Consider the following 24,482-nt stretch of genomic DNA (forward strand, 5'->3'; position numbering starts at 1 on the left):
ATAATAAAAAATCTAGATATTTTAGCAATTTGTTTCCATATCAAATGAGGACTCTGGTGTGGCCCTTTTAAGATTAATAAAGAAAAAGTTTTGTTTAATTATGTGGCACATGTAAATTAACCACTTTCCTCCATTACTACAGTGGACCTCATACCAGTAGATATTCTATTAGCAACTTGTTTAATCAGAAAATGTTACTAAAATTTAACATGAGTAAATAATTTTGGCAGTAAGTTTATATCTGCCAAAATATGATTATGAAAATGAGTTGGTCCCTAATAAACAAATCTACAAATGGGGTTAAGGATCAAGCCCACTTTTATCATGAACTAACCCAATATCATAAAAGACATTTTTAAAATAAAAGAAATAATTCAAGTGACCCAAACACATAAATATTTTTATTCCTGAGACTAACTACATGGACATCCATAGTAGGATTGTTTGGATTCTAATAATCTTAGGTTAGGATCATTAGAAACAGTATATGAAGGAAATAAAGCACCAGACCTTAGAAAAAAATTGCTCATAATGAAAAGAATAAAGCTAAAACTGCCACTCAAGAGAGTGGACAGTGCCTCCTTTTGCTGGTAACAAGCCAAAAGCAAGTCCAAGATGTGCCTGTGTCAAAATTATTCAAGTCCATTCCTTATCACTCATTTCCACTTGGAAGGATAATACAGATATTCTATTAGGTGATTCTAGTAATTTTGATGTGGCACCATTCTAGAAAATATCTAATTGATATGTTTACTTTACCAATCTTATGTACACACACACATATGTACACAGAAACAGTCTTGGAGATAATTCTGAAAGGAAAGGAAAGAGATAATCAGAGTTCACAGTTCATAGAAATGCATACCACCCAGCTCAACGGAAAGCCATGTGTCCCAGAATGCACAGAAGGTAGGCAATGTTCCAGAGAGTGTCACTGTCAGCTCTGGTGATCTGATTTTTGAGTGGTGTTGACCCTAACACGCTTTTCCAGTTCCAATAAGTTTTGGTAAAGCTTTTCAGCAGTGTCTTCATCTATGTCCATCTGAAAAAGAAGCCAAAAAAAACCAATGATAAGAAAGAAAAAATAAAACAAATACCATGTGTATAAAAGGATGACATTCTACATATGTAAGAGAACTAAAAACAAAGGAGCTAGAGGAAAAGGGCGTGGTGGCTGCATGTGAGGATTATTAGGAAACCTGAGAATATTAAAAACTCTCATTTGAACTTCAACACTCACCAAATCTACTGCTGCTCACCTTAAACAGTAAGATTGAAATATCTGAGTACTGCCATCTACCCTAACTCCCCTGTTTCAGTTACAGAAGATACCGATGGTGAAAGAAAAGCACAAAAGAGGAAAATCAAGAGAATTTAGAATTTCCAACAGCGATTCCCGAGATCCATCTTCTTTTGTAAAGGAGCCCTTGTTTTTGCTGAGCTCACAGTTGTCCAGACGAAAGATTACGTATTTCCTACTTCCAAGGTAGCTATGGGTTCCATGTAACACGTTCTGCCCAATGACATGTATGTGCTCATTGAAGAGTCCTGGAGTCTCTTCAAAAGAATAGGGCATCCCTTTTCTTCCTTCTTCTATACTGTTTATTTTAACCAGAAGGATGAGGGCCATACCCTAAGGACAGCAGATCAATAACAATAGGATGCCTGGATGCCTGACAATTTGTGGAGCTGCCGTGCCAACCTGAGGCTGTCTTTTTCCAAACTGCTTTTACTTGAAAGAAATCTAAGATTCTATCTTATTTAATTTACTGTTATTTTAAATTCTTGTGTTTAAATAGAAAATTCCATTTTTGCTGTTTTTTGTTAGTGCATTATTGTTCCACAGAACAATGGGGTTCATGTTGACATAGTCATATATGTATGGCATCTAATTTGTTCCACTTCAGTCGCCCAGTACTTCCCCTTTGCCTCCCCTTCTCCTTCCCTCTGTTTCTTTTTCTCTACTCTATAGGTCTTCCTTCTGTTTATCTATAGTTTTCTTAAAATTTTAATTAGTGTTTTATGAATATACATAAAGGTGAAATTCATTGTGGTATATTCGTACATGTACACAGCATAATGTGGTCAGTGTCATTTGGCATTTCCTCTTTTTTTCCCCCATTCTTCCTCTCCTTTATTCCCCCTCCTCTGCTACACTGATCTTCCTTTTACTTTCCTGGGATTCCCTCCCACACACACTTTCCTCTCCCTTCTCATTCCCCTTCCTTTGCTTTCACTGATCTCCCTTCTATTTCTATTTTTCTGAATTTTATGTCTCAAGAGCTTTGTAATGTTTTGAACAACCAATAAAAAAAAATGAATTTTATGTTATGCTACTGACATATAGACAAAGATCACTGCCAAGTATCTGACTTACTGAGATGACTTGTTTTATCTCTTTTATTATCACCCTTTTTCCCCCCTTAGTTAGGTCTAGTTTCTGTATATAAGGAAAAAGATTCAACCCTTGACTTTGAGTCTGACTTATTTCACTAACCCTTATATTCTCTAGTTCCATCCATTTACCAATAAATGTCAAATTTTCATTCTTCTTAATGGCCAGGTAAAACTCCATTGTGTATATGTACCAAATTTTCTTTATCCATTTATCACCTGGATTGATTCCCTAACTTGGCTATTGTAAACTGAGCTACTAAAGACATGTATGTGCCTGTATCACTATATTATGCTGATTTCAGTTCTTTTGAATAAACACAAAGGAGTGGGATAGCTGGGTCATACAGTCATTCTATTCCTGGTCTTTTGAGGAATCGCCATACTTTGTCCTAGAATGGTTGTACTGATTTGCTGTCCCACCAACAATGTATGAGTTTATCTTTTCCCCTACATCCTCGCCTGCATTTATTATTTGTATTCTTGATGATTGCTATTCTAATTAGAGTGAGATAAAATCTCAATGTAGTTTTGATTTGTATTTCCCTGATTGACAAAGGTGCCAAAAATATACACTGAAGAAAAGAAAGCCTTTTTAACAAAAGGTGACCTTACTCATGACAAAGTACAACAGTTCTTACAGTTCAAAATAAATTTTCTCATTCCCCATGTTTGATTTCTTTTAAGATTATACAGAGCCCCAAAAAGAAACACAATATTGATTTTTTTTTCTGTACTCTATTCCCCTTCTCTTCAAAACATTGTTCTATTAAAGCTGATAATTATTGAATACTCAAATGAAAATTAATTACACATAGAGAATTCCTATTTTAGGGCTGGGATGTAGCTCAGTGGCAAAGCATCTGCCTTGCATTCGCAAAGCCCTGGGTTCGACCCCCAGTTCCAAAAAAGACGGAAAAAAAAAAAACACCCCCCCAAAAAAAAAAAAAGATTAAAAAAAAGAGAGAGAATTCCTATTTTACCCAACTTGCAACATATTATCCAATACCTTCATGTGTAAGACAACATGCTAAAATAGGGGATAGTCCTTTTCAGAAAGCTTATATGACAATAGGATAACCCAAGGCTGAATACTGTTACATAAGGAAGTCTATAATTTAGGGACCTGACCTGGTCTAAAGGGTCACAGAAGGCTGGGAGGGAAAAACAGAAATCAATCAGATGAAAGAAGTGTAAAAGCAGTTCAGGTAGGAAGAACAGAATATGCAAAGCTCAGAGGAAGGAGAGAACACAAAGAAATGAAAACAAGCTAAAGTAAAGCTACTGAAAGGTGATGCCGTCTTCCCCTGAAGATGCAGGGAAGAGAGGCTGGGAAGGCATAAGGCTGGAATGCAAGATCCAATCCCTCAGCCCAGCAGCTAGTATCTTCAGTGTGGCAATGTAAACAGATTTACCTTTTCCACTGTGACATAATTACTTCCAAAGCCTGTAGTAGCACTCAGATATTTGATCAGGGGATTGAGAGACTCTGGCTTTTGATGGAAAAGCCAAATCTGGAAAGGAAGAATATGCCAATGATTTCTTTCTTCTGTGCACATGAGTGAGATTTACAATCAGCACCTTATAGAACTGCCCCCCAAAATTCTAAAATATTCTCAAGTATCATCAGCCAATTGTTAAAATCTCATGAACCACTCATACATATATTTTTCCTTTCCTTTTTTGCAGTTTTGGAGATTGAACCCACAACTTGTGCTATTATAATTTGAAAAGGAAAAACAAAAAGACTGTTTAATAATATCCTTTGAAGCCTTATTTATAGCAAAAGAATCATACTTGCTAAAGTATGTCTTTTCCCTTAGTCCTCATGTAAATTTCCTGGTCTGTAGATCACAGTAAAATATAGGTCACTGATATAATATTTTATTAATAGATAAGGATACTCAAAAGTTGTATATTGTAAAAAGTCTCCCTCCCTTTCTAATTTTCTAGCCAAAAAGCTCTCCTCTCTGGAAAGTATTTTTTGTTTTTAAACTCTTGTGTATTATTCCAAAGAAAATCTATTTACTGAAAAGCATTTATATCATTTTCTCTTACTCAATGGAAGGATAACATATAGATGTTTCATTTATAAAATATGGCTTGCAGATACTTTCAAATTATATATGTAGAGCCTCTTCATTCTGGTTTTAAAAGAAACACAGTATCCCATTTTAGGAATATACTACAACTTATATAAGAAGTTCCAATTAAAGGATATATAAGTTGTTTCCAGACCCTGCTATTAGGAATTATATTGCAATGGGTGGTGAATATATCATTTCATACCTTTGCATGTATCTGTAAGATAAACACCAGATAAAACTGCTGGGTTAAGGGTACATGCATTATTTAACATTTTGACTGAACTTGCCAGAGTCCTTAAAAGCATCTATATTAATTTACTCTCCCTTAACAATGTAGAAGAGTCCTCATTTCCATACACCTTTTTCAATATATGTTATCAAACTTTCTGATCCTTGATAATCTGAGCTTTAAAAGTTTTCAATAAGTTTTAATTTGCATTTCTCTTAGTATAAGTGAGACTAAGCATCTTTTCACACAATAAAAACCATTAAACTTTCTATTCATGTAAAGTACATGAACATAAAAAAAGGTTTATTGCTCCAACAGACTTCATTTCCTGATTTGCTGAAACTCTGTATTTACTAAGAGTGGCAGATATACGTTTTTCTTCCAGTTTGAGGCTGGACTTTGGGCTTTATTAATAGTGAAGTTTCTGGCCATCCAATTTTTTTTTTTGTCAAAATTTTCAGTCTTTTCTTTTTGCTGTTTCTGCAATTAGATAAGGATTTACAATCTTGAAGCCATAATTTCCCCATATTTTCTCCTAGTAATTTAATATTTTAACATTTTTTTTAACATTTAATCTCTTAGTTTATCTAGGATATTATTTTGGTATGAGGTATGAAGAAAAAAAATCCTATTCTACGTTTTTTCAAATATTTATTAAATAACCCACCTTTTCCCCACTAATTTTGGAAATGACATATTTACTAATTAATAAATTGCTACAGTTTATGGGTCTGTATCTCAGCTTTCTACTCTGTTCCATATGATCCATCTATATGCATGTCAGAACTATACTTGGTTTTTTGTTGTTGTTTGTTTTTTCAAGTGCTAAAGATTGAACCCAGGGCCTCACACACACTATGCAAGTGCTCTATCATTGAACTATATATCCCAGCCCATACTTTTTTCACTAAAGTAATTTCCTTTAAATTCTTAAGTGCTGAAATATACTAAATCCTCTGCAATATGCCTTCTCTTATTTTCATCTAATTCCTATTTTATAGATAATAAAAGGCTTAGCATGGGTCGGGGATATAGCTCAGTTGATAGAGTGCTTGCCTCAAATGTACAAGGCCAGGGGTTCAATCCCCAGCACCACACACACACATACAAAGGCTCAGATGGGCTGGGGTCATAGCTCAGTTGGTAGAGTGCTTGCCTTGCATGCACAAGGCCCTGGGTTCAATCTCCAGCACCACACACACACACACACACAAAAAAAAAAAAAAAAAAAAAAAAAAACAAGTAGGTAAAGAAAAAAAAACATGCCCGAGTATTCATAGCCAGGAACTGGAGAATTGGGATTTGGACAGAGTTAATAGTAATTCTAGTGCCCTCACTCTTCAACACTGTGCTTTAAGTCTCTCAAGCTCAGGTTCAAGCTCTCCTTTTAAGGAGATAAAACTCATCTAGAGATTGAAAGAGATTGAGCTTCTCCCCATGTGGTATGCTCACATTCTTATCCACACCCACCAGCAGCTATGACCATCACTGGGTGGTATTTAAGGTGATATTCTCCTACCTATTCATATTTTGGGAAATTATAGAAAGGTTACAACAATATTTTTAATTGTGATACTTGGGTCATCCTATCCAAATCCTTCCTGACCCTCAGAGCCTAGGTCAATTCAACTCAGTGAGCAAAGTCTGCTCCAACTACCCCAGTCCCCTCACTGGTCCTACTTTCTGATTATTCCTGGAGTAAGCATTATATGATGTCTTATTTCTTGTGTATTTTGTGGGTTTACTCTTTTTTCTAAACATAATTCTAAGAGATTTTTTTCATCCAACTATTCCCCATTACCTCTGACACCTATATGTTCTTGACCTCTAGACTTGATTTTCAGTACTATGGATGCCAGATGAGTAATTCCTAAGGACTACATTTTAATACTTATCCTCAACTGGCAGCTATATTAAGAATTAATTAAAACATAGTATAGGCCAGAAGCAGTAGAACACACATATAATCCCAGAGGCTCAGGGACCAGCCTCAGCAATTTAGCAAGGCCCTAAGCAATTTAGTGAGACCTTGTCTCAAAATAAAAAGCACTGGGGTGTAGCTCAGTGGGTAAATATCCCTGGGTTCAATCCCTGATATGAAAAAAATATATATATGAAATCACTTGCTTCTACAATCAACTTTTGTGCCTGCAATAAAGGCATTTGATTCTGCAATGCTTACCAAAACAAGAGCATCAAGTCAATCTCCTTCATGTTTCCTTAGTTATTTCAATTTGATCAAGATTTGAGACTCTACTAAAGGTAAACACTACAGTGCTAGGCCCCCATATTCCTATGATAAAGAGCAAAACTACTGAAGGAGCTCAATGGAGTTAGCACACAAACAACTGGCTCTACTACAGTGGGATTTCAACCAGACGGTGCATAGAACAAGTAACAAGTTTCATATTGTATGACAATTCTGATCCATCATAGAGGTTCCCTTTGGAACTTTATGCTGAAAAATATTCAGAGACTTTATTTGTGTTCAACATAAAAGAGTACTATGATTCATTAGTAATCTGCCACTGATGAGGAAACACATGTAACTCATTTTCCAGGTGTGATTTAAGGAAATATACTATTTTCCTAATAAGGTAACAACTTGATCCTCTAATACCAACAGGGGAAAGAGAATCTTCATATAGGGAAATAAAGATGAATTTTGTTTCCCCTATTCTTGTCTCACAACATAGTCTTCCCCCATAGGAACTCACTCACCGATTGCCTAATTACCATTGTGCTTTGTTTATCCCCTAATTGTTTCACTGCTGTTTCTCCTCCAGTCACTACTTTATTTTGCTTCTAAAGAGCTGCTTTCCCTAACAATCATAGCAACCAGTGCCACGGTGGACGCTACACTTTCAAATTATAATCCTCATGTTCTGCATCTACCCTGATGGTTCACCCTAGTCCTAAACAGGACCTTGATTATTCAGTTTATTCTCTTACTATCTCTATTACTTTTTCAGCTGAAACTGTTTATTTTACCAGTGAACTCATAATTCACATCAGCTATGTCCTTATACAAGCTATAAAAACTCGAGAAACATACCAATGCTTCTGTTCCATTATATGGTGTCAAAGTAAAAGAATTTGCAAAAAAGCGAAGCTGAGAAAAGAAAACAGTCATTTTGAGAGGGTTAGAATAGAGTCACAAAAGAATTATTCATTTTAATATTAAGAAAGAAAACTTAAACTTCTGATTAAGGAACATTTTTCAATATTGAAAAAAAAATAAAGACATCAAAAAAGAAATATCAATCTCCAACACTCTGAGTCAACTACTTTTAGCATGAGACATCTTTACTTCTGAACTTTTTTCTATGCCTGCCCAATAAAGGGACATTTTATTTTCCTGACTCCTATCAGGAGGAACATTTCCTATCTGTACAATTTTTTAATGTGTACTAGAGGAACTGGTCTTACAAGATCTCAAAATGCAAAACAAATGAAAACAGTTCTGGGTTATATAATATACAATCATTCCCTTATTGAGAAGCTTTTTATTATCATAATTTTTAAATTTTATTATTAATTAATATTCATCTCTTACATTGCTTAACTTATAAATTAAACTTTATCCAAAGGTAAGTGTATAGATTCCCAGAAGAGGCAAGTCTTGAAAACTTTTAATGCTCATAAACACATTAAAAATGCAAAAACAGTCCAGCTTAACATTGCTTAACACAGGTTTCCCAAAATTATCTGAATACAGAACTCTTGGGATCCATGGTGCATTATCAAAGAAAATGCTCAGATACTAGAGCAGTGGTAATGCCAGAGAGTTTGGAGCAGAGGCTACATATAAGTAACATAAAAACCTTCCAGTTAAATAGAATTCTGACACACGCAGGTTCAATTTCTTATGTCTTTTCCCAACTCTTAAATTAAGAAGTATTACTCACCAGCCAAATCAGTGGCATCAGCAGTGTCCATAAAAATGGAGGTAGAATTCCATAGGTCAAATTGGTCAGTACTGTCCCTGGGCAAATTACACTTGAATACAGACCCTGGAAGCACAGAGAAGAGACACAATATGATTTTAATTCAACATACATTGACTCAGTCCAGCTATAGCTAGTGTATACACTAGGTAATAAAAGAGATACATACATAAGCCAGGAAGCCAGGATATAAAGAATTTATACTCCAAGTCATCTCTGAAGTTGGGACTATTATACTTTAAGAATCAGGTACTGAGAACCCACTATGAGAAACACTAAGGCTGCATAAACTAGTAAGATAAAGTCTCTATTTTCAAGAAACTCACAGCGTAATTCATCACATCAATACCCTTAAAGACAAGAATCATATAATCCCTTCAATAGATGCAGGAAAGCACTTGACAAAATATAGCACCCCTTCAATTAAAATCTCAATGACATTCCTCATAGAATTAGAAAGAGCAATCGTGAAATTCATTTGGAAAAATAAGAGTCCCAGAATAGACAAAGCAATCCTTAGCAAGAAGAGTGAAGCAGGAGGCATCACAATACCAGACCTTAAAGTATACTACAGAGCTATAGTAACAAAAAATGACATGGTACTGGCACCAAAACAGACATGTAGACCAATGGTACCAAATAGAAGACACAGAGACAAACTCAAATAAATACTGTTATCTCATTCTAGACAAAGGTGCTAAAAACATACCCCGGAGAAAAGATAGCCTATTCAATAAATGATGCTGGGAAAATTGGAAACCACATGTAACAAAATAAAGTTAAACTTCTATCTCTCAAAAACTCAAAGTAGATCAAAGACTTAGGCACTAGAGCAGAGACCCTGTGCCTAATAGAAGAAAATGTAGACCCAAATTTTCACCATGTCTGCTTAGGAACTGACTTCCTTGATAAGACTCCTCAGTGGAAGAAGTAAAATCAAGAATCAATAAATGGGATGGATTCAAACTAAAATGCTTCTTTTCAGCAAAGGAAACAATAACGTGAAGAGAGGGCCTACAGATTGAGAGAAAATCTTTACCACATGCACCTCAGAGCATTAATCTCCAGAATATGTAAAAAACTCAAAAAACTTAACACCAAAAAAGACAAATAGCCCAATCATTAAATGGGCAAAGAAACTGGACAGACAATTCACAGAAGAAATACAACTGATCAACAAATATATGAAAAAAATTTTCAATATCTTTAGCAATTAGAGAAATGCAAATCAAAATACTCTAGTCAGAATGGCAATTATCAAGAATACAAACAACAATAAATGTTGGTGAGGATGTGGAGAAAAGGGTATATTCATACATTGCTGGTGGGAATGCAAATTGGTGCAATCATTATGGAATGTGGCATGGAGATTCCTCAGAAAACTTGGAACTAAACCACCATTTGATCCAGCTATCCCACTTCTCAGTTTATACTTAAAGGACTTAAAATCAGCATATTACTGTGATGCAGCCACATCGATGTTTTTATAGCAGCTCCACTGAAAATAGCTTAACTATAGAACCAAAGTAGGTGCCCTTCAACAGATGAATGGATAAAAAAAAATTGGTACATATATGATGGAATATTGCCCAACCTTAAAGAATAATGAAATTATGGCATTTGCCAGTAAATGAATGGAGCTGGAGAATACCAGACTAAGTGAAATAAGTCAAACCCAAAAAACCAAAGGACAAATGTCTTCTCTAATATGCAGATGCTAAATCACAATGGAGGGGGGTGGGGCTAGGGAAGAATAGTTACTTTAGGTAGAGAGGAGTGAAGAGAGAGGAGGGGATATGGGAGTAGTAGAATAAATAGTAGGATAGTAGACTGAATTAGACATCATTACCCTATGTACATATATAACTTATGACCAGTGGGATTCTACATCATGTATAGCCAGAAGAACGAGAAATTATATCCCATTATATATGATGTACTCTACTGTCACAAATAACTAATTAAAACAAATTTTAAAAAGTATATTGCTATCCATGCCGAGTGTAAGCAAAATTTTATTGATGTTCTGTTTGAGATAAAATTTCTAAGATCAATAAAAAAACAATTTTAAAAAGTACCACAAAAGAAAAAAAAAAAAAAGAATAACCAATCTTGAAGCTGGAGGAGAAAAGTAGAGCCTTAAAGATCAATTTATCAATCTTAATAAGCACTTCAGATGAAAAGACTGACAGAGTTTATTTAGTCCTTGCCTTCAAGAAGTTTCTGATGTAGTAAATACAGATAGCCAAACCTAAAGTATGTATTGTTTCCCTGTAGGTCCCTAAGACCCATACCTCTAGCTTGAGATGGGTGTTCCTGGCATGAGAGGAACAAAGAGTTGTTCTGGTGCCATGAAGGGCTCCAACTGAAGATATCTAAATCAGATCCTTAGTCTGGGATTCATCAGGTTAGAAAATTCTGTCTTAGAAAGACAGCCTCAACTAACAGAGCTTATGTTAATAAGAAGGGCCCAATGCCATCTGTAGAAAGCTCTGTGGCACTGGGCTTGGTTAAAACTATTTCATTTAGTTTAATTTTGACTACATTTTACCTTGTTTTAATACTGAATATTTTAACTCTTTTTTTTTTTTTTTTTTTTTTTTACATTTAATCTCATTTTTTTCCTCTCAAATAAAAATTAGGGGGGCTGGGATTGTGGCTCAGCGGTAGAGTGCTTGCCTAGCATGTACGAGTCTCTGGGTTCAATCCTCAGCACCACATAAAAATAAAATAAAGATACTGTGTCTACTACAGCTAAAAAATAAATATTAAAAATGAATAAATAAATAAATAGAAATTAAGGACAGGCATCATGGTGTGCATCTATAATCCCAGCAGTTCAGGCTGCTGAGGCAAGAGGATCCCAAGTTCAAGGTCAGCCTCAGCAACTTAGCAAGACCTTGTCTCAAAATAAAAATAAAAAGGGCTGCCCGATGTGGCTCAGTGGTATAGCATGCCTGGGTTCAGTCCCAGTACCAAAAAATAAAACAAAAAGGCAGTGCCAGGGTAACACAGACAGATCAATGGACAGATGGCACACTGACAAACAGAAGCTGGAAGCTTTTTATCATTTATTTGGTGCTGCAGAGGACTGGTAGTACCTGACATGGGTCATTCACTCCTGAGAGTTCCTTAGATTAACAAACAATTCTCTGAAAAAAATGTCAAGAGCTGGAACTCATCACCACTATACCCAAAAATTCTTCCCAAAAAAAGTATCTTATTTTGCCCCAAAGATCGCTAAGGAAAAGTTCTTATTCTAGAAATAGTTAGAAAATATTTAGTTCCAAATGAGAAATCTTCAAACAAAAATACAGGGTTTTAACATGTAAAACTTTCTTTGATAAGCAAAAGAAATTAACAAGACACCTCTCCATGCTTAGTTACAGGGAAAAAATTGTGATGATCTTGAGAATTTCTATGTAGCTTATATAAGGACAGCCTGCATTAATGAATCATTAAAATCTCTCAGGTAGCCAATGCAGAACCTGACACTTAACAGTAATACAAGCTTCAAAAGGAATTTCCTAATGTAGTTCTATGTTTCTTCTCTCCTTATAAAAGCCAAGGAGGAAAAGCTTGAACCAAAAAGCTAAGAACCTTTTTTTCATGTAATTGTTGATTGATTGTATATCCTCTTCTGAGAAGTGTCTGTTCAGATCCTTGGCCCATTTGTTGATTGGATTATTTGCTTTTTTGGTGTTTAGCTTTTTGAGTTCTTTGTATACTCTAGAGATTAGAGCTCTATCTGAAGTGTGAGGGGTAAAAATTTGTTCCTAGGATGTAGGCTCCCTATTCACTTCACATATTATTTGTCTGGCTGAGAAAAAACTTTTTAGTTTGAATTTATCCCATTTGTTGACTCTTGGTTTTAATTCTTGTGCTATAGGCATCTTATTAAGGAAATGGGGGCCTAGCCCCACGTGATGGAGATTAGGGCCTACTTTTTCTTCTATTAGACGCAGAGTCTCTGGTTTAATTCCTAGATCCTTGATCCATTTTGAGTTAACTTTTGTGCATGGTGAGAGAAAGGGATTCAATTTCATTTTGTTGCATATGGATTTCTAGTTTTCCCAAATAAGAGAGCTCATTGACGCATGTATTATAATTATTCATAAAAGTAGGATTCATTTGCTATATCCATACATTTATATAGCATAATTTGGTCAGTTTTACTCACCAGTTCTTTCTCTTTCCCTCCTTCCCAGAGCTTTCTATGAAAGGAGAAGCTAATATGACCTTGCCCTTTAAAAGGGAGTTTCCAGAGTACAAAGAAGCAATGTGACAAGTTTTTAAACATCTCAAGAAACATTAGAAAGAGGTGCCTAAGTGGACCAACACACTGAGCACAAAATGAAATAATAATAGACAACACATGAACATACTCAAGAAGATGCAGACACCTACACAAATACACATACAAATGCATACACACCCACAAAAAAAATACACACACACACACACACACACACACACACACACAGGTATCCCCCCATGTGAATGCATGCACACACACACACATATAAATATCCTCACATTCTGAGCAACACAGCACTTCTGTGAAGGCTTCATATTGATCCCCTCATTCCACTCTCCTAACAAATCCATGAGGCAGACATTTATTATCCCTATTTTTTCAGGAGGCAAAACTGAGGCATAAGGAGATAAAATAATTTGGCAAAGATTAAAAAGCTAGTAACAAAGTCAAAATTCAAATCCAGTTTTAGAGAAGATATTCTTATATTACCCCGGGTTAGTCAGTTTTTCAACACTGCAACCAAATATCTGATAAGATTAACTTAGAGGAGGAACATTGATTCTGGTTCATGGTTTCAAAGGTTTAGTCCAAGGTTGGCCGACTCCACTGCTCTGGCCCAAGGTGACAACAGAACCTCAAGGCGGAAGGGCATGGCAGAAGAGCACTGCTCCACTCATGCCAACCAGAAAGCAGAAAGGGAAAGAGGAAGGGGCTACATGGAAAATGAACTCTCCCAAGGCACACCACCAGTGAGTCACCCCCTCCAGTCAAACCTACCCACTTCTAGTAACCACCCAGTTAGTCCATTCAAACTAGAATAGACTGATTAAGTCACAGCTCTCATAAATAAAATGTACATGAGAAAGATCAGAGACTTGCAGTTAATATTTTAGACATAGGCAATCAAGGCAAAGAAGCAGTAAGTTCCAAACCACAATGGGTACACGGAGCCAACACGACTCACAAGGGTCAGCGTCTCCAAAGAAACACCCTCTAAACTCAGATCCCATGGAAGAAGAGCTCTGGAGTCTTATCTAAAATCACCATTACCCAAAGAGCATTATAACTATTGACTAGGAGGTAGTGCAGTTTAGTGGGAAAAGTCCAAACTGTGAAGCCAGCTGGCCTGAGATTTTTGAGTAAATGACTCAAATTTTTTTGTTCTCGTTTGAAATATGGTAATAATCAGACCCACCTAACTGCACAGGGAAGACAATAAATAAAAAGTAGAAGAACACCTGACAGTAAGTACTTAAACAGTGGCTATTGTTATTGTTAATAGTGTCATTCTCTTAACAGGTTGGAGTTCCTGAATACTACATTATAATAAATGAACCACATAAAAATACAAGATCAGGAACTAATCATCTCTGTTCCAAAGCTTTCATGTATACCAACTCTCACTCTAAACTACAATAGTAAGTGGGAAACCAGTCATATTATTAGGAAATAGATTGTAATTAAGAAACTACTATTCTGCCATTTCCATATCACTGAAACAGGCCTCACCTGCTGGTTGAAGTGCTTATTCAAAGCCACATTTAGAAGGTCAGTGGCGTATTTGGAAGAGCTGTAGGGTTCCTGGCCTTTCCTGTGCTGGATGTCTTCAAGACTGAAATTAGATTTCCTTGCATTCCGAGATGATGTCCAGATGAGTTGAGATGGATTATAATTGTGACAGAGGAGAGGTTCTAGTTCCCGAATCTGAAAGGAAAAAAAAAAAAAAAAAAGAACAAAAAAGTATCAAAATCTGCTGAGCGGTACAGGATAACAATTTTGAAAGTACTACATCTGTATCCTGGAATTGAATTATTACATATATGGATTGAAAATGGAAAGAACCAGTTTTGTCACTGATGGAGTGAAAAAAATCACAAATAAGAAAGAGGAGGAGGCTAGAATGATCCATGGGGAATAAATTAGAGACGTCAGTATTAACTCATGTCCAGCCTTATAGGAATACAGATTAGTTACATATAAAATAGATATGTATGCATCCATGAGTTCACATGCACGAACTTATCTCCTTAGCAGAGAGGCATGAAGCAATTGACATCTCAATAGCAACAAGCACCCAGATCTTGTTTTCTGATAACAATTTTCCAATAAAAGGAACCAGATCTCCTTAGAGAAACAGCTGTTCTAGGATCAAGGCAGAAAATACAAGAAGCACCCTACAGTGCCCAAAAGAAAGAAAGTGCTCTAAATGAAAGTTAGAACAAAACCAGGAAACTCAAACAATGGCATAAAAGTACAAGAGATGGGGGAACCAACTGAAAGAACCAAATAGAAATTGTACATCCATGAGTCCATATGGATATAAAAAGATGATCAAATAAAGATTTGCTTCTTTGCCTTGATTGCCTATGTCTAAAATATTAACTGCAAGTCTCTGATCTTTCTCATGTACATTTTATTTATGAGAGCTGTGACTTAATCAGTCTATTCTAGTTTGAATGGACTAACTGGGTGGTTACTAGATGCAAATCTCTATTGCCAGAAAAATTCCAAGTAATTTCTACAGATGATCTGCCCTTGTCCCTTCCTGGGACAAGAGCATAGAGCATGCTAGATAAGCTACACATCTCGTGTTTAACTTTATATGCACGCCTGAAATTATAACACCAAAGTGCTAATGCTTAAGAAGTCAGAAATCATGAAAATAAAAAATTAACTATGTATTACTGTTTAATAATGGCTTGTCTACCATCCCAAACTATTGGATGCCAAGCACACTTCCAAAGACTACTTAGAATTAAGAATGGGTAGCAGGGCATGGTGGCGTATGCCTTAATCCCAGTGGTTTGGAGGCTGAGGCAGGAGGATCTTGAGTTCAAAGTCAGCTTCAGCAACTTAGTGAGGCCCTAAGCAACTCAGTGAAATAAAATATAAAAAAGAGCTGAGGGGCTAGGGTTGTGGCTCAATGGTAGAGCACTTGCCTAGCATGCGTGAGGCACTGGGTTCCATCCCTGGCACCACATAAAAATAAGCAAATAAAGGTTAAAAAAAAAAAAAAGAGCTGGGGATGTGGCTCAAGTGGTTAAGTGCCCCTGAGTTCAATCCTCAGTACCAAAAAGAAAAGAAAAAATAAAATAAAATAAAAACTGGTATGCTTTATCTCTGTTCTATACATTATTTATGAAGGTTACTGTACATTTTCCACTTTCTATCTTGATTTGCTACAGTCCTTGTTAAAAGAAAAAAAAATTATATATCAATAGGTTACTATAGGGAAACAATGTTTTCAAAAAGTCAAGTGAAATAAAGTGATTACCTCATTTATTTACTTGTTTATTTGTTTACTGGTACTGGGGACTGAACCCAGAGGCACTTTACCACTGAGTTTCATCCCCAGCCTTTTTACTTTTTATTTGTAGACAGGATTTCACTAAGTTGCTGCAGCTGACCTCAAACTTTCAACTCTACTGACTCAGACACCCCAAGCACTGGGATTACAGGCCTGTGTCACTGCCCAGCTGATCACCATATTTAAATACTCAGACATTTAATGCTACCCATAAACTAATGAGCTTAAAAACAAAAGAAAAAAAAATCACTGTAATGTATCCATGCAAGCCCTTAGGATCATAGCACTAAATGTGGGTTTAGTTAAGTTTTTTTTACCAGGATAAAGTGTCCAAAGATATTGGTTGCAAACACCTCCTGAAGCCCATCAGCAGTGACCCTATCCTTTTGGGTCAGCAGTCCTTCAGCTGTGGAGAACATATGAATCGCTTTTCTGAAACAGCAAAAGACAGTGGTATTACTTTTTAAAGTTTCTTTAATTAAAGACACTCCCCATTTACCCTACTCCCCCACCAACACATATACACAAGCTACAGCTTCCTTAAGTCTATCATGACAGAAATAGAAATATCAGTTTCTCAGACAGGGTTATTCTGAGTATTAAATAAGATACAAAAAAAAAAAAAAAAAAGCTTTCTTTCCCCAAATTCATGGAAATATTTACATACTTACTATTCACACTACCAAAAGGAAGCCATGTCTCTCAAAACCTGCTTCTAGCAAACACTCTCTTCACCTCTTTCCAAATCAGGTTAAAGATAAACTGTTCTGAAGGAAAACAGCTATGCCAAGAGAGAAAAGTCTACCTGCACAGAGTTTGTTTAACTGCTTAAAAAAAAAAAAAAATTAGGCAGGTTTGTTTTTTCACTAGGAATTTTTAGAGCACTGAACATACTAATATGCTGTTTTGCTATGCCATCAATTTAGCAGGTCAAGACCAGTGTTCTGGACACTGAGGAATAGCAGGAAGCAGATTTATTGGCTGCAGGGTTCAGAGGTAGGTCTCGCCTAAGAATTCTTCCTCTGAACTCTGAGTTTAGAAATATTTAGAATTTTATACCCAGTGTACAGAGGGAGGGGGAGCTCAGAGGTTCACAATCTATAGAAGTCCACATAAAAGTAGTTTTGTTTGTTTGTTTTTTCTCTAATGTACTTGGCAGTTAACCCAGTCTAGATACAAATAAATCAAGGATATTCTTTGTAAAAAGCAGTGCCTGGGATAGGGAGAGTTTTTCTCCCTTTTCCTTCAGCAGCTGGCTTTCAAGGATTTCTCCACTGTTTGGGTTAGTCTTATCACACTCTGCTTCAGCAAACATATCTCCTGCCTAAAAACTTCTTTTAGAATTTTTTTCTGATAGTCTAAGAGCAATTATGGTGAGGGTCTCTAGAGAAGCTTAATTAAGATTTCCTGTGAAGAAGGGGGTGCCACTACAATGTGGGATTTGTCTGTGTATGTTTTAATGCAAGAAAAGCAGTAATTAGCATGCAATAAAAATATGTATTTATAAATAAGTGTACTGAGTCACAAGACATTTCTTACTCTGATTTATGATTTTATTTGTTGCAGTACTAGAGATTAAACCCAGGGTCTTGAGCATGCTAAGAAAGCACTCTACCACAGAGCTATGCTCCCAACTCAGGTAAACAGGTTTTTCTTTTAACATTTTTTTTTTTTAGTTGTAGATGAACACAATACCTTTATTTTATTTATTTATTTATTTATTTATTTATTTATTTATTTATTTATTTATTTATTTATTTCTATGTGGTCCTGAGGATCAAACCCAGTGCTTCACACATGCCAGATGAGTGCACTACCACTGAGCCACAACTCCAGCCCCAGGTAAACATTTTTGAAAGCCAATACATCAATGTGTATCGAGAAACTCCCAAGTAAACACTAGTTCTTTGCGTTTCTCCCAGCTACCAGTCAGAGCACCTGACATACAGCTAAGGAAAAGCTTCCAAAGCAGCCTTTGTGAGCCTGGAGTCTCCCTGGAAACTCTAATGTAGAAATGTTCCTGCAAATAGGCACACTCAGGCAGACCAAAACCCAACATCCTGAAACATCCAACCACTTGGAATGTCCTAGAGACCTAGAATACCATAAGAAGGAAGTTGCATGAAAAAATGAATGCTTTTCTTTCATGACCTGGTTGTAACACCTGCTTTCTATGATTTCACCCTTCCCAACGTTCCTTTGCCTTTCATTCCCCACAATTTAACACACCAAAGGCAAAAAAAAAAAAAGAATACCTTTCTTTCAATCAATTCATCTAGAAAATGGAAATTACCTTGAAAAGAGGCCAGAGAAAAATGCTTTAATATTTAGCTGTGGGTTAGGCATGATCCCAGCATTTAGATACACATAGTCTAATCTTTGAAACCTGCAAGTAAAACATTAAGACAAGATTGTTAGAATAATGAAGACAAAAGGTAGTGTATTCTATCTCTAGAGTATAGAAGGCCTGAGGACAGGAAAAATTTTCTGGCTAATTAAGATGGCCACTTCAAGATAAATAAATAAGACAGGGTTATAGCATTTTTCTTTTTTCTTAGCCCTAGTAAATGTTTGAGTTTTTCTTTTTTCTTTCTTTTTTTTTACCTTTTTTTTTTTTTGGTTTTTGTTTGTCTCTTTGTTTATCTGCTTTGACACTGGTTTCCATGGGCTTGAAAGTCAAATCTTCTCTGATCAATAAACCCTTCCAGGTTCCCAATTAGGGAGTGCAGAACCCTCTCTTAATCTGCTTTCCTGTTATTGCAAAGTGGTTTTTTTTTCCTTGCATTTAGTTAGTTGGCTAATTAATTAGCTTACCATTCCCCCTAGTTGACAAATAAAATTTATATCACATATAATAGATCTGGCCTGACCTATCACTGCTGGAATCTGAAGGCCAAGATGTCTACTAAAATGGAGGACCCACACGGAAGCCATTCAGCATTCATGGACAAGAACTATTTACCATAAAATGATGAAAGTTCACTGTCATATGGTGACATTATAAGAGCTGAATGGGGATAAGATAGTCTTGGAAAGTTCAGTCCAGAATACTTGTGGAGGGAACTGTAAAATGCTGACTTGAGAAAACTTTTTCATTTTTAAACCTATATAAACCTTAATCTAAGTGTACCCCTTTTGAACTAGGCTCAAGATGAGTGGAGCGTCTTCTCATGATACTCAAAAGCACCATGCATATTAAAAATAATTCCTATAATTCTATGTACACAGAAGGACAGGGCCATAGCTATTAAAACTGGATCTTGAAATACATATATGTCTGCCAATTCAGATCACACATAAATATTTCTTATTCATCTTATAAATAATTAACATCCAAAAGACTCTAATTACTAAGCTGTTTAAACACTTATCTTATTACGATCAGTTTATCACACAAGGGTCACAAAGATAATAAATAGTTCCAGCTATTGTTTATGGTTCCATTATCTAATTTTCAAACTTCCATCAAAGAATATTAATCTATTTTGCTAGGAATGAAGACAAATGCTTAGTGAAGAGTAAACATTGCACCAGAACATCAAATTAAGCTCTGGCTTCAGTAAAAGAACAAAATATTTTCAAAGATGAAATGATTGACACAGTTGCTCTATTCTGGATACATGAGAATCACTATTTCTTATGAGTTTTGAACTGCACATATCTAATAAAACAGAGTATTATAGATGGAAAGACCAGGTTTCAGGGATGGTGCTGCTGAAGGGATCCTTCTCTAGCTCTCGTATCAAATTTACTTCAGGACCAGAACCAACAATATCCATTTGGGCCATTAAGTATAGTATGTAGGGTCTACATAGGCAAGAGATCTATCCATACACTTTCAAATATTCCCAAATTCATGAATATCACTATCACCATAATTTCCTAAAACCAGGCAATGCTGCCCATCCCAGAGAAAGAGATTACATCAAAGTTGCACTAAAAGTTGACGAAAGGCAACTGAGACAACTGCCATCTTACCTTCTTCAATGTTCCCTTCTGTTACACAGCCTTAAATTTGTGCTAAATCACTAAATATCTCATTATATTACTAAATTTGCAATAGACACCAAATATCTTGAGTCTTTGGAGGCAACTGAGAATAGTCCATACTACAAATATTAAAACTTAACATTTCAAAAGTCAATTATATTGACATGGGCCATTTTTCACAAAGGATAAAGGTTCTTTTCCACCAAAAAAGGAAAAAAATAATTCAATTTATACAGGTAAGATAACTAGCTGGCTAGGAAGGTCTGGGGAAAGAAGGCCTGCAAATTTCTCTCCTGACTCAGGTTTTTGTTATTGTTATTCTTTTTAGATATCCGTGACAGTAGAGTGTATTTTGACACATTATACACACATGGCATATAGCTTATTCTAATTAGGATATCATTCTTGTGGTTGTAAATAATGTCAAGTTTCACTAGTTGTGTATTCACATATAAACATAGAAAAGTTATGTCTGATTCATTCTACTGTCTTTCCTATTCCCATCCCCCCTTTCCTTCATTACACTTTGTCTAATCCAATGAACTTCTATTCTTCCCCACCCCATCACCAATTGTGTATTAACATCCATATATCAGAGAGAACATTTGGCCTTTGGTTTTGGGGGACTGAATTATTATTTCACTTAGCATGATAGTCTCCAGTTTCATCCATTTACCAGCAAATGCCATAATTTAATTCTTCTTTACGGCTGAGTAATATTTCATTGTGTATATATATATATATCACATTTTCTTTACATTTGTCTGTGGAAGGGCACTTAGGTTGGTTCCATAGCTTTGCTATTGTGAACTGAGCTTCTACAAACATTGATGTGGCTGTGCCACTGTAGTATGCTGATTCTAAGTCCTGTTTGTAACTCTATAAAGAATCTTCATGCAGTTTCAGAGGCTTGAAGACTCTCTAAGTTATGGAAGAATAAGGGGTATAAAACATATCACAATTTATTGGAAAGTAGAACCTGTAAAATCTGTTTTTTTTTTTTTTTTTTTAGAAATATGATGTGACAGAAAACTCCAGGAATTCAGCAAGAGAGAGAAACTAGATGCACAAAGGTCCAAGGCCATAGAGAACAAGAGTGGGGTGAAAATACAGCTTTTGCTTCATAACTTGTGCATTTGTGACAAGGAAATGCAAATGACTATGAAATCACAAAAATAAAATGCAAAGTATTATTGTCCAGGAAATATCCTTACCAAGAACACTTTCCTTGTATCTATCACATTTCCTCTACTGTGCAAGGAAATAAAATAGTTCCCTGTTTCGTAAAGGCCTCAATTATTTAAAAAGAAATAAAAAAGAAGTATGAAAATTAATCAATGTGGATAACACCATGGCTCACACGTATTTTTACTGTAGGATTTATAACCTTTGGGGATCATAAATTCCTCTTAGAATTTAAAGAAAGGATCCTCTGAACCCAGAAAAAAATGTACTGTGCACCGAGGAACAATTCTGTGTGCACTTCCAGGGAAATTAAACACCCAAGTACTCTATTCCTTCATATACCAAAATACTCATCAAATGCTTATCACATGACAATTATTGTACAGATATGAAGAAATCTTTACTGCCTGGGGAAAAAGATTTCTGAGGAGCAAGGAAGAGAACTGAGCTTTAGAACAACCCAACCAGATAAAGTCACATGATCCCATTAGGCATATCTAATATCCTATTTCTGTATTAGTTTCATCAAGTGTTAAATATCAATACTCTCCCTACCAATTAGTGAATTTGTTATGTGGAAGAAATATGTAAAAATCGGTTCAAATATCAAAAGAGTTATATTAATTTAAGCCATTACAACTGACCATATATCAGGGTATATTCACAAATTTATCTTCATGACTGAGAATGGAAATGTGATGTACTGAAATGAAACTGAGATGTATTGAGGATCACTCTACAGATTTTCTCAGCATAATTTCTTACCTGTTCAAAGTTTTCCTATCCTTTGATATTTTATTAAATGTTATGTTACACAATCACATGAGAGAGAAATGAGACAATAGGAGAAATACCTTTGTTTAAGTTCTTTGGCAGCCTCAAACACTGACTGTAAGTTGCTGATATCCACCTGCACAGTGGTGACTTCAGCAGTGGGGTAACAGGCCAACAGAGTAGCACGGACAGCTTCTGCCTTGCCCGAGTTCCTGCACGCCAAACAAAGGTAAAGCTCATTGTCTTCTGCCAGAAGCCTCTTGCAAAGGGCTAGGCCGATGCCACTGAGAAAGCAATTCAGGTACAAGATATATGTAAATTCAGATGGTGCTAAATAAAGGCATTTCTTTCTGACTGTATCAATTTGAGCTCCAAGGAAGAGTAGAGACCAAGAAAAAAAATATTTAAGCATTATTTAAAGAAAAGAGGAATCTGCCACTCTAATAGTCATTTGTTCAGGATGATGTCTCATTTGTTTCTCCCATTCCAAAAAATCTCAATGGCACAATAACTGGTTTTCATTATGTACTTACTGTGCTATTCATGAAAGTGATACATTACTAGCAAGTGTTGAAAAGAGCATTTTATTAGCTGTTTCTTGTGCTTATGGTTTATTTTGCTGTCTACATTCTTCAAGGTCCAGGGCTCCACCACCTATTGGTATCATTGCCACTATAAGGAGCACCAGAAATCCCTGATAAAGGAATGAATGAGTTTTTTAGGAAGAGGCATCAGTGACAGGCAGGAGGTATAAGTCCCTCTCGATTACTGTGACTGAATAACCACTACAAAGAGAAAGAACTCAGTATTATTGAATAGGAGGTAGCAATAAATATTAGATGGGGACCAAGAAAGAGATGCAGGGTCAAGTTTGCTTAGACTTTAAATAAACTACTTCAGAAAGAGCACTATAAAACTTCCCACTAGATGGCGACAGCAGTCAGATCATCTGCTGGGACTAATGAAAACCGGGGCAATAAATTAAATATTAGAATTCCAAAAAGAGCCTGAAACCATCAGTAATATGTTGGTACTACCAATGCTGCATCAAGTATGTTATGTTTATTCATCTTCACTAAAGAATAACAGGACTTTAAATATAAAATTGCACATATCACAATATATGAAAAAGAAGCATACACTAAGTCAGCCCTGCTTTATTTATCCCCCATTGGCAAAGTAGAGGGCATACCGAAAAACTGTCCATGGCAGACAGCTACATAGCTGATTTAGTTGGTGTGAATATGGTTAGATAACTGAAGCAGGGCAATCTTAAATGACATTTACCATATTTCTGTCTTAATCTCTCAAAACGCCAAAAAGCAATTGGTAGAAAAATGGATTGATTGATTTTATCCTCCACACATCCTTCGTGAAAGTACAAATGAGAAGTAAAACAGTCAGTCAATAAAGGAGGCTGAGAGTCCAGGTGAGCAATCCCAGAATATTTATGAGCTAATTACTTTGCACTCGGACGGACTATGCCTTAACAGGAATCATGTTTTCCTATGTTCCTATCATATACTCTGTATTACAGAGTATGTGTTAGTGCTGTGTGAAATGAAATAAGACACCAGCTCCCCACCGCGCGCGCGGGCTCCTGATGCTCATGGAAGTTGAAATTTTAAAACTAGGAGCATAAGACATGGCCACGTGCTCAGCACCGAACTAAACTTCAGGAATTCACAGTGTATACTTCAGAGTGGGTCAAAGGCGTGTGCAGGGTCCGCGTAGGAATCTTCCCTTTCCCTGGATAATCACAAGCAACCCTGACGACTTACTGGTGGTGTAGTTCTCCCTTACACTGCCATGTTTTCATTCAAAGCACCAGTTTCTGAGTACCTCAAGGGGCCAGCATGCCCCATACCTTGGCGAAGGAACCAGAGAATAGTAGGATGGGGTCTCGGCCCAAGTCCCCAACGGAGCAAATTCAAAGACAGGCAACTGCCCGGGTTGTCAACGGCAGGTCGCCGGCTTCTGCTCCCTCCGACCCCAGAACGCAGCCTCTGCAATCCCCAAAGAGCCCTCACCTGCTCGCCCCGGTGACCAAAACCACCTTTCGCATCTTCGCACACTCAAGAGCCGAGCCGTAAAGCAGGTCCTCACCTCAGCGTTCGGAACCCCTGCGAATTCATACTAACTTTGGAACCTCCTCCCTCCCCCGCCCCGCCCCCAGAGAGGCTGCACCCTAGCGTACACCCACCAATGGGGGAACCGATCGGGACTCTTGCGTCATCGACTCCGCACCGTGCCTGCCAATCGCAGTCTGCCGTCGGCGCGCAACGCCTAAGCCGGGTGGAGTGAGATAGGC

The 24,482-nt window shown here is 36.5% G+C and overlaps 1 protein-coding gene across 1 annotated transcript; it reads right to left on the bottom strand.

Annotated features, from left to right (window-relative positions):
* Nucleotides 1–411: 411 nt before the first annotated feature.
* Nucleotides 412–24,288, bottom strand: Hsd17b7 (hydroxysteroid 17-beta dehydrogenase 7). The gene is made up of 9 exons (XM_026412686.2): nt 24,202–24,288; nt 22,252–22,455; nt 18,516–18,608; nt 16,540–16,654; nt 14,425–14,619; nt 8,619–8,723; nt 7,766–7,822; nt 3,810–3,908; nt 412–1,042 (listed from the first exon to the last, which is right to left on the bottom strand). The coding sequence occupies exons 1-9, from the start codon at nt 24,234–24,236 to the stop codon at nt 938–940; spliced, it is 1,008 nt and encodes a 335-aa protein (XP_026268471.1). The 5' UTR covers nt 24,237–24,288; the 3' UTR covers nt 412–937.
* Between the last annotated feature and the right edge of the window lie 194 nt (nt 24,289–24,482).

This window comes from Urocitellus parryii, chromosome 11 (assembly GCF_045843805.1).
Source record: "Urocitellus parryii isolate mUroPar1 chromosome 11, mUroPar1.hap1, whole genome shotgun sequence".
Lineage (NCBI taxonomy): Eukaryota > Metazoa > Chordata > Mammalia > Rodentia > Sciuridae > Urocitellus > Urocitellus parryii.